The sequence below is a fragment of the Macaca nemestrina genome, chromosome 3 (assembly GCF_043159975.1).
Source record: "Macaca nemestrina isolate mMacNem1 chromosome 3, mMacNem.hap1, whole genome shotgun sequence".
Classification (NCBI taxonomy): Eukaryota; Metazoa; Chordata; class Mammalia; order Primates; family Cercopithecidae; genus Macaca; species Macaca nemestrina.
The window spans coordinates 41,880,325-41,895,227 of NC_092127.1; the positions used below are offsets into that span (position 1 = coordinate 41,880,325).

General features: G+C 43.4%; 1 protein-coding gene across 7 annotated transcripts in view; it reads right to left on the reverse strand.

Moving 5' to 3' along the window:
• Positions 1–14,903, reverse strand: part of LOC105463455 (Rho GTPase activating protein 10) — a 351,270-nt gene that overhangs the window by 234,887 nt on the left and 101,480 nt on the right. For all 7 annotated transcript variants that reach the window (XM_071092951.1, XM_071092950.1, XM_071092949.1 and 4 more), the window contains exons 2-3: positions 8,899–8,994; positions 8,764–8,825 (exon numbers count right to left, since the gene is read on the reverse strand). In XM_071092951.1, coding sequence (XP_070949052.1) covers positions 8,764–8,825; positions 8,899–8,994 — 158 coding nt within the window. The remainder of the gene's footprint in view (positions 1–8,763; positions 8,826–8,898; positions 8,995–14,903) is intronic.

The window sequence follows — 14,903 nt, forward strand, 5'->3', positions numbered from 1 at the left end:
AGTAAGATGAAACTAAAGGCATAATCTTTTTAATGGCATCTAATGCCTTAGGTACTTATCATCCTATAGGAACTCACAAGCAATATTAAATACAAAGTAAGTAACACTAAAAATTCTACTAAACTTATTCCATTAACACAAACCAGCTATAGTCTCAAATCCTTTGGAAATGAGAAGTGAAAGCTTATGCTTTCGATCACTATTTTAACCTCCTGACAGAGACACAGTCATCACAAAACAATTTAGAGCGTTTCCAACTTCCAGACAGTCTAGCCCTAAGGAAAGGATTGCCAGCCAAGATTTCACTAGCACCCCAAGCCAGCAGCTGATTTCAGCCTGCTTAAGAATCACCTGGAGAGTTTCATGAAAGACCAGCTGACAGAACTTATCCCAGGGTTTCTGACTCAGTAGTTCTGGGGTGGGCCTGAGAATGTGCATTTCTAGTACGTTCCTAAAGTGATGCTGGACCAGGGACCATACTTCAACAAGAGCTCTAGGGCATACTAAAGAAAGAATAGCATATTTTCTCCTAAAACGTGGAATGCATTTAACTCATTTTTACCAATATATATTCTTTTAGTAATACTCTGAAACACTTTTAAAAAAATATTTAGGTAAGTGCAAAAGTTAATTGTGGTTTCAACCGTGTGCGGTGGCTCAGGTCTGTAATCCCGACACTTCGGGAGACCAAGTCGGGTAGATCACGTGAGGTCAGGAGTTCAAGACCAGCCTGACCAACATGGTGAAACCCCGTCTCTACAAAAAATACAAAAATTAGGCGGGTGTGGTGGCAAGTGCCTGTAGTCCCAGCTGCTCAAGAGGCTGAAGCAGGATAATCGCTTGAACATGAGAGGCAGAGGTTGCAGTGAGTCGAGATGCCATCACTGCACTTCAGCCTGGGAGACAGAGCCAGGCTCCCCAAAAAAAAAAAAAAAAAAAAGGAATTGTGGTTTTGACCATTTTTTTAAAAATGGCAAAAACCGCAATTACTTTTGTACCAACCCAATTAATGGTTCGGAACAGAAATCCATGTCAGAAGTTCAAGAAGTTATGGAAGAGATTCGAGAGCATGAAAGGATGATGAGAAGCGGGTCTACTGAAGCAGAGGCCAGGGCTGACAGAGCAGGCATCACGTCTTGCCTGTGACCAACCATCTGAACTACTAACAAAAGTCTTTGGTAGGCAGCAGCTTAGTACCTTCCCTATGGGGGCAAAAGCTTAGGGCAGGTCACCCAGGAACCACCCTGGCCTGGTATTTTCACAAGGGTCAAGTGTGTGGTAGAGGAAAGCAACAGAGAAAAGGGTCTCCAAAGCCTGAAGAGTCTGCATAGGCAAAGGGCCTTCCTGCCCAAATGGGGAAAGGGGTGCGGCCGTGGACAAGATACTTCCGCACATCTGCTTAGCAGCCCAGTCTGCCCCCAGCACCCCCGGGATGAGAGAGAGGCGGAACAGCTCCATCTCAGGCACCTTTTGTGCATCATCGGGCAAGCTCCGCCTTCTCTCTCCTGGCACTCGTGCTTCCCCGCAAGCTTTCGTGAACCTCTGGGCCTCGACCAATTGCCCTTATTTGCCAGAATCCTGAGAAACTGAGCAACCATTTTAGGCAAGGGATGAAATTCAATGAACTGATAAAAGAATACATGTAAAGAAGTAAACGCAATATGAAGGGCTTTTAAAAGAACAACATAAACTACAGCACTATTTTAAAAGTCCTTAGATTCCTGGACAGCTGCCCACCTCAGATAAGTACAACATGTCCTGCCATGCCAGAGAGAACATCTCTGGAATTCTGGCAGCAGCACACCACAACAGCCCTTTCCTCTGAGAACACGCACAGAAGTGAGTACAGCAGTTGCAGCCACTCACTGTATCAGATCCGGCTCCCCAGGTTGAGTTCTTCACCTCCACAGTCAAGGGTGGCAACATTATCAGCAAAAACTACCCACTCAAAAACACTGTCCTGGCCGGGTGCGGTGGCTCACATCTGTAATCCCAGCACTTTCAGAAATAGAGGCCAGTGGATCACCTGAGGTCAGGAGTTTAAGACCAGCCTTCCCAACATGGTGAAACCTCATGTCTACTAAAAATACAACAAATTGGCTGGGCGCGGTGGCTCAGCCTGTAATCCCAGCACTATGGGGGGGCCAAGGCAGAAAGATCACAAGGTCAGGAGATCGAGACCAACCTGGCTAACATGGTGAAACCCTGTCTCTACTAAAAATACAAAAAATTGGCCGGACGTAGTGGCACGTGCATATAGTCCCAGCTACTCAGGAGGCTGAGGAGGAATCGCTTGAACCTGGGAGGCGGAGGGTGCAGTGAGCTGAGATCCAGCCTGGGTGACAGAGCAAGACTCTATCTCAAAAAAAAAAAAAAAAAAAAAATACAAAAAATTAGCTAGGCATGGTGGCAGGCGCCTGTAATCCCAGCTACTCGGGAGGCTGAGGCAGGAGAATCACTTGAACCTAGGAGCCAGAGGTTGCAGTGAGCCGAGATCACGCCACTGTACTCCAGCCTCGGCAATAAGAACGAAACTCCATCTCCAAAACAAAAACAAACAAAAAAAAAAACACTGTCCTGAAAAAGCCAATCTGACTTTTTAAAGGGTGAGGCGTGTATATTCATAGAAATTAGACTTCTTTGAGGGTGGAGGGAAACACTGACTTTTTTTTCTTAGACTGGCAATTGCTCTACTTCTCTCTCCAACAATTCATTTTAGTAGGAACAAAGCTGGACATTGTCGGGGGAGAAGGAAGGGGCTATGCAAACATAGCCTTCCCTGTTTTTGAAATTTCAACAGTTTCCCCTCAAGGAGGAAACTAGACATAGCTAAGAGTCATCCTTCAACTCAGCCCAGATATCACCTGTCCAAGATGCCTTCCCTGAATTCCTCAATCACTTGATTACCACGAAGCATGTTGGAAATTACATGCCTTCTTTCAGCCATCTCCTCTAATGCATGACTCACTACTGAAGGGCAGGCCTTATGTCTTTATCTTTATAGCATGTGGCACAGTGCTTGGCATGTGGCAGGCACACACTGTTTGTTGAACCGTATACCTAATACAGCCTATTTAGCTATAGAGATGAGGCGTATGAACATATGTATGAACTGGTGGCTCAAAACCAACAGGGATTGCTGAGCATCCACATAGATGACTTTATCCCTTAAACCTGAAGTCCCATCTTACCCTTAAGATTCCGAAAGTTTTTAAAAATATTTGGCATTACTGTTTGCCTTCTAAAATACAGATATAGTTTTAACATTTTAATGACTCAGTCTTAATTATGAATCTCCAATTATTAATATTATGACGCACCATTATTCAATTTAGGATTTCAGAAAATACTAAACTAATTGCTTTTAAAGATTAAGGGGACTGGGTGCGGTGGCTCACGCCTATAATCCTAGCACTTTGGGAGGCTGAGGCAGGCAGATCACAAGGTGAAGAAATCGAGACCATCCTGGCCAACATGGTAAAACCCCATCTCTACTGAAAATACAAAAATGAGCTGGGCTTGGTGGTGCACACCTGTAGTCCCAGCTACTCGGGAGGCTGAGGCAGGAAAATCACTTGAACCGGGGAGGCGGAGGTTGCAGTGAGCCGAGATCGCACCACTGCACTCAGGCCTGGTGACACAGCAAGACTCGTCTCAAGAAAAAAAAAAAATTAAGTGACCACTATTAAATCCTGGGAACCACTTTCAGACTATTTCTACCTCCATCTTACAGTCATTTTGCATTCCTTTCTTCATCTGTGGCTTTTAACATGCTTTTAACAAACTTTTAAGTTAAAACAATTTTTCAAGTAAAACAAGAGTCTTTCCAAGTTCTCAGAATGTACTGGCAACCATTTTAGCTGCTTAAAGACATTCCTTTTCTCCTTGTACCAGTGTCGGAGGTATGGGCTTGCTAAACTATACAAAGGCCCTCTGCTGTGTCTCCACCCCATGAACCCTTTCCTAACAACCACAAGCTTAGGGGCTGCCCACTCCATGTGAGTCACACTATCTTTGCTGGCGTACTTTGTATATTGTTTTCTTTTCCCATTCCTTGTCTTGGGAAGCACTTAGTGTAGGCTATTTTAATTAGCTCTTTCCCACTTACTCTCCAGTATCACACTGGAAATTTCTTAAGGCAAGTATCTATTCTGACCCAAAAGTTTCAGGCAAATGTTTAGTAATGCATCAGTTATGTTTTAGGACGTATTCAAAGGTATTTAAATAAACAAAGGTAGCCACAGTGATTCCACTTAAAAAAAAGTGATCAGTGACTATCAAGATGAGAAGTACCTAAATAATGTCAATATGGGTTAAGTGTCCAACTTTTCAACTTTTACTAATTTCATTATTCCAACTCACTGATAACTTAGGAAAGTACTATTTTAAAGGTTTCTGAGGCAAATATAAAAGGATCAGGAATTCTTGTAAAGGGGGAAAAAAGCAGATGGGGAGAAGGGCCTATAAAGTGACTTGGAAATGTATCAATTAAATGTAATATGTTCGGATTCAGATTCAAACAGACCAACTGTTATTGGGGGTGGCGGTGGGGAAGGGAAAGAGACAGAATTTGAATGAGTATCAGGAAAACTTGAATATGACCTAATTTTTCATAAAATTAAGAAACTGCTGATTGTGATAAAGACACTGTGTTTTTTTAAGTGTCCGCTTTTTGAGATATATACTGAAGTATTTGTGAATGAAACTGGGCTTTCTGTCAAAATAATGAGGATAGCAGGGGGCCAGGGGGAGTAAGGATCACAGGAGAAATGAGACTGGTCTGAGGCTGGGTGTTGAGTCCATGTAGTTTCATTGTATATTTCTCTCGACTTTGGTACATGTTTGAAATTTTCCAAGCTAAAAAGGAAGAAAGCATTAGGAGGTGTCCTGTTAATTCCGTGGTTGGCCATGGCTACCACCCATCCCAGCTTTGGACAGCGTCCTGCTTTCCAGCAGGTGTTTCTGTTCCCACAATGGGTTGTGTGTGACACACCACAGCACTCCTCTCTAAGGTTCATGGCCTTATACAGACACCACCCTATTCTCATTCCTACCCTGCACAGGAACCCAACCTCATCTAACACAGAGACCCTATCAACCTCCATCACAGCTGGAGATTAAACCAGTCAGTTGGCTAACAACAGCTCTGCAAACCATGCTGTCTACTCCACACAGCCTGGAGCCAATACCATGTTCCCGTTTTTGGACCTCATCACTCCATTTCAAGGAACCTAAAACAGAAACAGAATACTGAGCCTGACAATGGTCACACACTATTTCTGCAGAGCTAAAATCCAGCACCACTCTGCTCGGAACTCTTCCTCCAGACACCAGGATGATGCCCTTTGTGCAGTACCCTACTGAAAAGGTAGTCAGCACCTCACCACTCCAGATATGCTGTGGCCCCGCCCCACCTGGCTCCTTGCCCTGTACTGTTTTGTAGCATTTTTCACTGCCTGCCAATGGATTACAGGTTTATTTCTACTTCACTACCCCTGCCTAGAATCTAACCTCCATGAAGACAGGGACTTTTGCTTTCTTTGCCTTTACCTATGTCCTGAGTTTCTCAACAGCAACTGGAACATAAAAAGAGATCAACAGGTATGTGCTAAATGTTCAGGATGCCAGGAAAGTACAACTGTCAAAGAGGGTTAAGAACGAAAAATTGACACTCTTAACGTAAACTAAAAACACGTACCTCACCAGCCCACACATCTACTCCATGTACTAGAAAGGTGACATCACGACGCTATTTTTATTCACCATTTTATTTAGTCTTTCCTAAATAGCTGAAAAATTGATGACTACAGGATCACATGAATAATGATCGAATCTGTCAGTGTGTGCCAGAAAAACCTCATGGGACCACAGGTCTTCACATACCCTCTACAGTATCTACATTATATACACACAAATTACCTCAAAATTTAGGAATGAGTGCAAATTACATTAGGGCTTTTGAGGACATATGCCTCTGTCACTTTTTTTTTCTCTTGAGATGGAGTCTTGCTCTGTTGCCCAGGATGGAGTGCAGTGGCGCAATCTCAGCTCACTGCAACCTCCGCCTTCCGGGTTCAAGTGATTCTCCTGCCTCAGTCTCCCGAGTAGCTGGGATTACAGGTGCCCACCACCATGCCCAGCTAATTTTTGTAATTTTAGTAGAGATAGGGTTTCACCAGGTTGGCCAGGCTGGTCTCAAACTTCTGACCTCAGGTGATCCACCCACCCCAGGCTCCCAAAGTGCTGGGATTACAGGCGTCAGCCACCACGCCTGGCCCTCTGTCACTTTTTAAATCCAAATCAGTGTCCTCCTGCAGCCCTACCCAACATAAATACCCACCAGCCACCACCCAGGAAATTAGAGTGACACCTATGATGCCAGTTGCAGTGACAGGGAGGGCAGGTCAGAGTGCCAGCTTCTTAACACAAACCAGCTCTACCTCCTAGATGCCATGTGATCTAGGGCAAGGTAAAGTGCCTCAGTTTCCTCATCCATTAAATGGGGAACAATAGCAGAATCTATCTCATAGGGTTGATGTGAGAATTCAGTGACTTTGTATTAGGTAAATAGCTTAGAACAGCTCCTGGCTGATATGGTTTGGCTCTGTGTCCTCACCCAAATCTTACCTGAAAGTGTAAACTCCATAATCCCCACATGTCAAAGGTAGGACCAGGTGGAGGTAACTTGTGGTTTCCCCCATGCTGTTCTCATGATAGTGAGTTCCTGTGAGATCTGATGGTTCTATAAGCATCTGGCATTTCCCGCGCCTGCACTCAGCCCATCCTGCCGCCTTGTGAAGAAGGTGCCTGCTTCTCCTTTGCCTTCCGCCATGATTCTAAGTTTCCTGAGGCCTCCCCAGCAATGCAGCACTGTGAGTCAATTAAAACTCTTTCCTTTATAAATTACCCAGTCTCAGGTATTTCTTCATAGCAGTGTAAGAACAGACTAATACACTGGCACACAGTCAAGGTAAACCAACTTAGCTAATATGTCCAGTATTATTTCTACCACATCTAAACCCACTCACACACACACACTGTAACATAATTCTAGACAGTACTTATTTTCAAGAATATAGAAAAAAGAATCTTTTTTTTTTTTCTTTTTTTTTTGAGACAGAGTCCCATTCTGTTGCTAAGGTTGGAGTGCAGTGGTGTACTCTTGGCTCACTGCAACCTCCACCTCCCAGGTTCAAGTGATTCTCCTGCCTCAGCCTCCCAAGTAGCTGGGATTACAGGTGCATGCCACCACACCCAGCTAATTTTTTTTGTATTTTTAGTAGAGACGGGGTCTCACCAAGTTGGCCAGACTGGTCTCGAACTCCTAACCTCAGGTGACCCACCCACCTTGGCCTGCTGGGATTACAGGCATGGGCCACCTCGCCCAGCCTGAATCTGTATTTTTTTTAAGCCTGAAATAAATGGTGAGAATAGATAGTGTGTCATAACCTAGTAGCAATTCTGCTGTAAATCTGGTTTAATTAAAGAATATCATTAGGAAGGTAATGTAAGCTTTTCAGAAAAGCAGGCAATTATTCAGTAACTCCCAAATGTACAGCTGAGTGCGTGTTAAATGAGATCATACACTTAAGGCACTCAGCACAGCACTGCATATGAAGAGCACTCCATGGGGGATAGTTTTTGTTTTGTTTTGCTTTGAGACAGGGTCTTGCTCTGTCACCCAGGCTGGAGGGCAGTGGCACAATCTCAGCTCACTGCAACCTCAGCCTCCTGGGCTCAAGTGATCCTTCCACCTCAGCCTCCTAAGTAGCTGGGACCACGGGCATATGCCACCACATCTGGCTAGTTTTTTTTGTTTTTTTGGTTTTTTTTGAGACGGGGTTTCATTCTTGCTGCCCAGGCTAGAGTGCAATGGTGCGATCTTGGCTCACCACAACATCTACCTACTGGGTTCAAGGTTCTCCTGCATCAGCCTCCCGAGTAGCTGGGATTACAGGCATGTGCCACAACGCCCAGCTAATTTTGTATTTTTTTAGTAGATATGGGGTTTCTCTATGTTGGTCAGGCTGGTCTCAAACTCCCGACCTCAGGTGATCTGCCCACAGCAGCCTCCCAAAGTGCTGGGATTGCAGGCATGAGTCACTGCACCCAGCCTAGTTTTTGTATTTTTGTAGAGATGGGGTTTTACCATGTTGTCCAGGCTGGTGTCAAACTCCTGAGCTTGTGCAATCCACCCACCCAGTCTCTCAAAGGGCTGGAATTACAGGCATGACCCACCACGCCTGGCCAAGGGTAGTTCTTCTTATTCTTGTTATGATCATGAATCTTGATGCAAAGTGGGATCTCAAAGACCTCTAAGGCCCAGGTTCTCTCCCTTTCCACGCAGCCTAGAAATCTACAGGGGTATGAGTCAGGAGCTAACATCGCCCAGCTGTCCTCTGCTTCTACGTAAGCTTTCCTGCTTTTATTCCCCTAATATATTAAGCTTCTGCATGAGAGTCTACATAAATGAAAGTGCTCTGCTGCAACAAAAAGCTAGAAAGCAGTGATGTAGTCCCACTGTCCACTTTACAGACGCAAAAGCAAGGCCTTGGTGGAGGTCCTGCAGCTTCTCCAAGTTCTGACCGTGGTCAGTCCCCTCATGGAACAAGAAATCAGGGCTCCTGAAACCTCATCTTTCCATTACAATGCACTACTGTACTCAGCGATAAATGCATCACAACTTCTACCAGAACCAGCTTCCAAAACCAGATTTTTCCCCCTTGAAATCTGACTTATTAATTTACACCCCTCTCAACTCACCATAATTTCTCTCTGTTCCTCCAGATTCTTCAAAAAATTTGAAAATTCACGTAAGGAAGCATCTGTAACAAGAAAGGAGTGATTATTTGGTGGCCATGGCAAAGGAAAACAAACCAAAATCTCATGTTTATTTACCTATGCATCGTTCATCATCTGTCACAGCATCACCGATAAACTCAAACTTAAAGTCTCTGAGTGAATGAGCAAACTTCCGCTGGGCCACCGACAAACCTAGGAAGAAAAGTATCACGATGACTTGGGTTATTGTTTTAAGTCAAGCCATAAAAGAAATTTATTCCTCCTAAAGTTGGTAAAGCTGTAGAGCTGTCCTCCACTCGATCTATGAGAAGGCATGACCCAACTCCCTTGCCAAATGGCCCGCCATCTTCAACCTGGCACGCTCTGGGTAGCCTTTGCCTTCTAGTCTATACCCTGCCACAGAACAGACGCTGGAGAAATGTTTATTCCCTCCCCCACCTTCTTATTCCTCAGATCTGATTCTTTCACATTGTTCCCTAAAGTATTCTCCCTTTCTCTGCTCATGCCAGTCAGGATGTGCCCAATTCTAAAGTTCAGGCTGTGATTAGGAACACACACACCTGATAGTGGCTTGATGCGATCTGGATGCCTGCCATGGTTTCAAACATAAGGATCTCAAAAGCCCAAGGTCAGCCAACCAGCTGCTCTTAATCGATTGCCAAATAACCACTCCAGTCAGAGAAACCCAGAAGATTCAAAAAGAATGTTCACAGAAAACAGCATCAGGGAGGGAAGTGAAGGCCAAGAAGAAATGGTAGGAACAATTAATTCTGCAAAAGACCTACAGAGGTCCTCATCTTAATTGGAGATTAACAGAAGAGTGGAAAACTACTTCTAAAATAGGCTAACATTTATTTTACAGGCCTTGCACCATGCTAGGTGATATGCATATTTCATTTCATTCAAAAATTCTCAAGAGATATATAAAGATTATTATACCATTTTACAAAGAGGCCAAACCTCAAAGATGTTGAGTAATCTGCGTAAGGTTGGCACAGCTACAAACAATAGCAGCAAAGGCTTAACTATTCTTCAGAACCACTGGTCCAAAGGCCACAGCCTGACAAGTATACAATCCTGCCTCTGATTTAAAGCACTTTCTAAGAAGGTGTTCACTGATTTCTGCACTTCACACAGCTCCTGTCTTCCTGTATGTCTCCGTCACACATTACTGTCATAATGAAGATGAGTCATATTATGGTAATACAATTGTTTAACAGACCATTTTTAGAGCAGTTTTAGGCTCACAGTAAAACTGAGCTGAAGATACAAAGATTCCCCAAATAGCCCCTGCTCTGCCACGTACACAGCCTCTAACCCTTTTAACATTCCCCACCGTCAGTTTTTGAAACTTCATTTTTCCTCATGTTTATCATGCTGTTCTCAATTTTTTAAAATAATATGTAAACACTGAAAGACCTAAATATGAAAAGGCAAAATTGTAAAATGTTGGATCATACAGGATTGTAATTTCCTATACCTAAAGTATAGAAGAAAAGCACCAAGCATAAGGCGAAATGGGATGGATTGCAAGCATGGACCAATCCTCCAGCCCTCCTTGTAGGCACATCTCAGTGCACTGACATTGCAGTTCCTCCCATGGAAACTCATCTATTTCCCACCCCTTGAACCTGGGCTAGTCTTGTAGCCAATAGAATACAGAGAAAGTGACACTGTGCCAATTCAGAGCCTCCACCTCAAGGAATGTTACACACCTCTGCTCCACTCTCCCGGAACCCTAAGTCCTCCATGAGAACAAGCCCAGGCTCGCCAGCTCACTGATGAATGACTCCTGGCTCAGTGGCCCCCTAGTTGCCGCAGCAGCCAGCCAGCCTGCAGAGGCAGAGCTTCCCTATACATGCATGAGGCCGTTCAGAGGGACAGGTAACTGTCCAGTGAGTAAAGCACACACTGAAATAAATGGCTGCTCTTTTAGTCATTAGGTTTGGGGGTGATTGAAAAGATAACTGATAAAGAAAAATAAAATGTGGTTGTGTTAAAATGTAAAATATGGCCAGTGTGGTAGTTCACACCTGTAATCCAAGCACTTTGGAAGGCCAAGGTGGGCAGATCACTTGAGGCCAGGAGTTTGAGACCAGCCCAGCCAACATGGTGAAACTGAAACCCTATCTCTACTAAAATTACAAAAATTAGCTGGGCATGGTCCTGTACGCCTTTAATACCAGCTACTTGGGAGGCTGAGGCATGAGAATCACTTGAACCCAGGAGGAGAAGATTGCAGTGAGCCAAGATGGTGCCACTGCACTCCAGCCTAGGCAACAGAGGAGACCCTGTCTCCAAAAAAAGAAAAAAACAACTGGCCAAGGTAGCCCACGCCTGTAACCCCAGCACTTTGGGAGGCTGAGGCAGACAGATCACCTGGGGTTAGGAGGTGGAGACCAGCCTGGCCAACATGGTGAAACCCCGTCTCTACTACAAATACAAAACTTAGCCAGGCGTGGTGGCGGATGCCTGTAGTCCCAGCTACTCAGGAGGCTGAGGCAGGAGAATGGCATGAACCCAGGAGGCGGAGGTTGCAGTGAGCCAAGATCATACCACTGCACTCCAGCCTGGATGACAGAGTGAGACTGTCTCAAAATAATAAAAGTAAGTAAATAAAATAACTTAGTTCCTAATATAAACCAGGTCAACATACAATTGTTCTCTAAGATCTAGACACACTGGCTGCTGTTGGTTCACACATACCAAACTCACTCCAGTCTGAAAACCCTTAACTTTCTGTTCCCTGAGCCCACATCGTTACTGGCCCACTCCTCCAACACCACAGCTCAGCTCAGGAATCCTCCCCACCTCAGCCTTCCTAGGATAGGGCCAGTCCTAGGCACCGTGATCCTCTCCATTCTACTGCCGTCTTACTTCCTTCACAGCATTTATTCATCCAAATTTATTTAGTCAATATTTGCACATTGTTACCTATCTTCCCACGCTGGAATTTCATTTCCCTGAAGCTGTCAGTCTTGTGCTTCTCTATATCCCTGAAACAGCAGCCAAAACTGTAAATAAGATGTAATAGGCTGGGCAAGGTGGCTCACGCCTATAATCCCAGCACTCTGGGAGGCCAAGAAAGGCGTATCACCTGAGGTCAGGAGTTCACCTGAGGTCAGGAGTTCACGACTAACCTGGTCAATATGGTGAAACTCCATCTCTACTAGAAATACAAAAATTAGCCAGGCGTGGTGGTGGGCACGTAATCCCAGCTACTGCTTGTGCTAAGGCACAAGACTCGCTTGAACTCAGGAGACGGAAGTTGTAGTGAGCTGAGATCACGCCACTGTACTCCAACCTCGGCTACAAGAGTGAAAGTCCATCTCAAAAGAATACAAAATAAAAAGATATAATAGGATGACTTTCTTTTTAAATTTATTTCGTTTACCTATTTCTGAATATTGATAGTTTGTGGACTTATGATTTTTAGTAGTACATATTATTCTATTTTGCTTTTTGCTTTGCCAGGTCGCAATAGGATCTTGTTTATATGTGTACATTTTCACAGAATATATACGAACATATTTACATTTACTTACCTATGTATTTTTTATATATTGCTATGAATAGACTGGCATAAACTATATATTCTTCCATTGGAGCTGTTCCATTATTTTATCCAAAATTACTAGATCAACGGCTACAGGTTATTTTAAAGATGATGTTTCTTATGGTCAGAATAGTAGGCTCTCTGGAAAGTTAAAACTTAAATGCACCAATTTTTCCAACATTTCATGCCTAATTTCATTAGTTGAAAATGTTTGTAATAGATTAAATTGGGGCTTATTTGCATAACCAATCTGATGTATTTCCAATAGCATGCTTTACACCTGTGCTAAGAATTATAGTTATATCACTTCTTCATTTTAAAACATAAGCATTTCTGTTACTCATTTTCCCCTTCCTGGTGATCTCCTCCTAGGGTTACCAGAGTTTATTATGCAAAATTTCCACTGTTAAAAATCTGACCACACCATATTCTATTTCTTTGAATAATTATAAATGTAATTGCCTTTCCATTACTTTATGCATTTTAAATTTATTTTCCCACGCAGTTCATATTTTACAGATGTCTTCTTCCTTTCAAAACAAAAGCATAAGGCAGTTTGCTAAACTTAATGCAGTTCATTAAATGTATTTTCTTTCCAATATCATTGCACATGAAACCCAAGCAGTTTCTCACTGATTAATGTAGTTACAAAGACCAGTAACATCTCTGCCTGAGTTAGACGCGGGGTGGGGAGAATAGAGAAAACTAACCAACTAACTTTTTTTTTTTTTTTTTTTTTTAAAGACGGGGTTTTACTCTTGTCACCCAGGCTGGAATGCAATGGGCGTGATCTCAGCTCACCGCAAACTCCGCCTCCCGGGTTCAGGTGATTCTCCTGCCTCAGCCTCCCAAGTAGCTGGGATGACAGGTATATGCCACCACGCCCGGCTAATTCTTTTATTTTTTAGTAGAGATGGGGTTTCTCCATGTTGGTCAGGCTAGTCTCGAACTCCCGACCTCAGCTGATCCTCCCACCTCGGCCTCCCAAAGTACTGGGACTACAAGTGTGAGCCACCATGCCCAGCCTAACCAACTAACCTTTACTGAGTGCCTGCTCTATGCTAATTGACTTACAAATATTATTTCAATTACTGTTAATACACCAGGAGGGTAGGTGTTGGTGTTATCTTTTAAAAAAAATAGGTTCAGAGATAGTTTAGTGACTCGATCAAGTCACAGACCTCTTTACACTGCTGGTAATAAGTCCTGGAGGCAAAGGATCAACTCCCTGGTTTCTCAGACCCCCACCAATGTCCTTTCCATTACACCATTCAATCTTTCAAGAGATTTCACATTATTCTCAGGTCCTCTGCCCAGATCTCAACTGGTGTGAAACCGTCAGGCTCTCTAAAGGACCCTAGTGCAGAATTGTAAGTAAATGGAAAAATCATTTATTTGTACCTCCATGCCCCCTATTCTCCTCTGCCTAATTCCTGAGTATTGTGAATTAATACTGCTCTTGAGATACCCTCAAGGCTGTTATATATTGGTAGATAATGCCAAGTCTGACTGCACAAAAAGCACAGCTAACACAGAGGAATGAATGTGACCTGCACCCTTCAAATGAACTCGCCACTTCAGAGTCTTCTAGACTTGAATTTTTGTGTCTTGATCTGCAGGCAAATAGGAGAGACAGTGTAGGTGATCTAATTCTTCCCAGGGTTAGGAGCAGTTTGAGAGATGAGGAGTTCTATCTGAGATGTGCTGAGTTTGAGAGGTAGGATACCACATGCAGAGATCCAACTACAGTTTGAATTCAGGTGTGGAGAGCCTCCAGATTCTGGCCTGAACTGCCACTGCTTGTCCTTGATTCTACAAATAAGAAAATTATTTCTTATAGCAGAGCCACCTATTTATCAACAATTTTTAGTTAAGATCATGAGATATTAGACAGACAGACACTCTGCTGTCTGGAGGTGGGGAGCATCTCTGTTTGGGTCACCCTACCTTGACTGCCCATCTAGGATTATCATGTCAGTGCATGATAATCCCTTAAGTTACAAGCCTGAGCCCTGGTCATGAAGTTGTCACTACTAACTCCTACAACTTCTCATCCCACCAGTGAAAGCACTCATGGAGATGCTTTTAAAAATGTTGGCATGTTCTACTAATGGCTTTAAAAGAAAAAGGATATGGTCAATAAATATACTCTTATCACTCATTCAATCTAAATACAGGATTTTTTATAAATCATAATAGATTCCACAGCCCTTTTCAAAATAGACAAATTGCACCTGGAAGCTCACATTCTTTATGTAGAGTGCCAAATAATTAGATTATCAACTACACAAAGGTCTGCTGAGGGAGCTGCCCCCGACTCTGCACATCAAAACATGCACCAAAATTCTTCCATGTTTTATCTAAAGGGTACAGACTCTAAAAACTTAGTATCTTTCATGCCAGGGAAATAATGTTGACATTAATCCAAGAAACTTGAAGTGAAATGAAATTCCTCTAGCACTGTAGACTGGCTTCATACTTTACAAAAGCAGCAGTGGTACTATATACAAAAATGGCATTACAGCTTCTCCGTACAGGTTAAAAA